We start from the raw sequence: 1440 nt of genomic DNA, 5'->3' as shown, positions 1-1440 counted from the left end.
GCTGCTGCTGCTGCACTTCAGTCTCTGCGCTTCTTGCTGCTGCTGTATGGTGTCTCCCTTTGTGCTGCTGCGGGTTACCTCTCTTTTTCTGTATCAGCAGCAGCAGCAGCACCAGCAGCAGCAGCAGCAGCAGCAGCAGCAGCAACAGGTGCAGCAGCAGCAGCAAACAGATGCCGCAAGACACTCCCCATTGAAGATGCAGCAGCAGGAGAAGCACCTACGGCAGCAGCAACAGCAGCAGCAGCAACAACAGCAGAAGCAGCAGCAGCAGCAGCAGCAGCAGCAGAGAGAGCAGCAGAAGCAGCAGCAACACCAGCAGCAAAACATATAGGCGAGAGGCTCTGGTGTCTTGCTGCTGCACCTGTGTTAGAGGAGCTGATATTTAGGGGGGTTTTGTTGCTGCTGCTTGCTGCTGCTGGCTGCAGCAGCAGCAACTGTGCTGCTGCTGCTGCTGCTCTCTTTGCTGCTGCACATTGTCATCCGGGGCTGCTGAAGGCAGCAGCAACAATTCTTGCGCTTACAACTGCAGCAAAAGCAACAGCAGCAACCGAAAAACCTGCTGCTGCTGCTGCTCCTGCTGCTGCTGCTGCTCCTGCTGCTGCTGCTGCTCCTGCTGCTGCTGCTGCTCCTGCTGCTGCTGCTGCTGCTGCTGCTGGTAGTGATGTTGCTTCCTCCTCTGCGTCTGTGCAGCAGCAGCAGCAGTGTGCTAGCTGTTGTGCTGACAGCAGCAGATCCAACAGCAGCAGCAGCAGCAGCAGCAGCAGCAGCAGCAGCAGCTGCAGCAGCAGCAGCAGCAGCAGCGTGGAGGCGCAAGAGAGGGAGGCAGCAGATTCGCTGCTGCTGCTGCTGGCTGCCCGTGAGTGGCCCGTAGATACTGCAGCAGCAAAAGCTACTCTGCTGCAGCAGCTGCAGCAGCAGCTGCTGCATGTGCTGCAGCATCATCTACCGCAGCTAATACATACATTTGCTTTTGGTATTATTGCGGTGTATGTACACCTAAAGAGCCGCTCCTTGCTGCTGCTCCCCATGCAACAGCAACAGCAACAGCAGCAGCAGCAGCAGCAGCAGCAGCAGCAGCAGCAATTCTTTGTCTACGGGCCTAATCTCTTTATAGTTGTGGGTCTGCATGCAGTTTGTAATTGGGGTGGTGTACCCTGGAGGTCCCCTCTGGGGGCCCCCCCCCCGGGGGCCCCCCCGTCTGGGGGCCCCCCCACTGGGGGCCCCCCCCCTGGGGGGCCCCCCACTGGGGGGGCCCCCACTGGGGGGGCCCCCACTGGGGGCCCCCACAGGGGCCCCCACTGGGGGCCCCCTGGGGGCCCCCCCCGGTCGCAGCATCCGCTGTATGGGTACCGGCACTTGCTGCATGCGCTGCAGCTTTTGGGGCTTTGCTTTGGCTTTCTAGAAGTTGTTAGGATGTAAGAGTGTATATATATATATATA

At 59.6% G+C, this 1440-nt stretch overlaps 1 protein-coding gene across 1 annotated transcript; it reads left to right on the top strand.

Moving 5' to 3' along the window:
* Positions 1–46: 46 nt before the first annotated feature.
* On the top strand, positions 47–331 carry EMH_0097760 (uncharacterized protein; the record flags this gene model as incomplete). Its single annotated transcript, XM_038021972.1, has 1 exon — positions 47–331. The coding sequence occupies one exon, from the start codon at positions 47–49 to the stop codon at positions 329–331; it is 285 nt and encodes a 94-aa protein (XP_037879156.1).
* Between the last annotated feature and the right edge of the window lie 1109 nt (positions 332–1440).

The sequence above is a fragment of the Eimeria mitis genome, genomic scaffold, assembly GCF_000499745.2.
Source record: "Eimeria mitis Houghton genomic scaffold, Emh_scaff9667, whole genome shotgun sequence".
NCBI classification, from domain to species: Eukaryota; Apicomplexa; class Conoidasida; order Eucoccidiorida; family Eimeriidae; genus Eimeria; species Eimeria mitis.
This window is presented reverse-complemented; position numbering and strand designations above follow the sequence as displayed.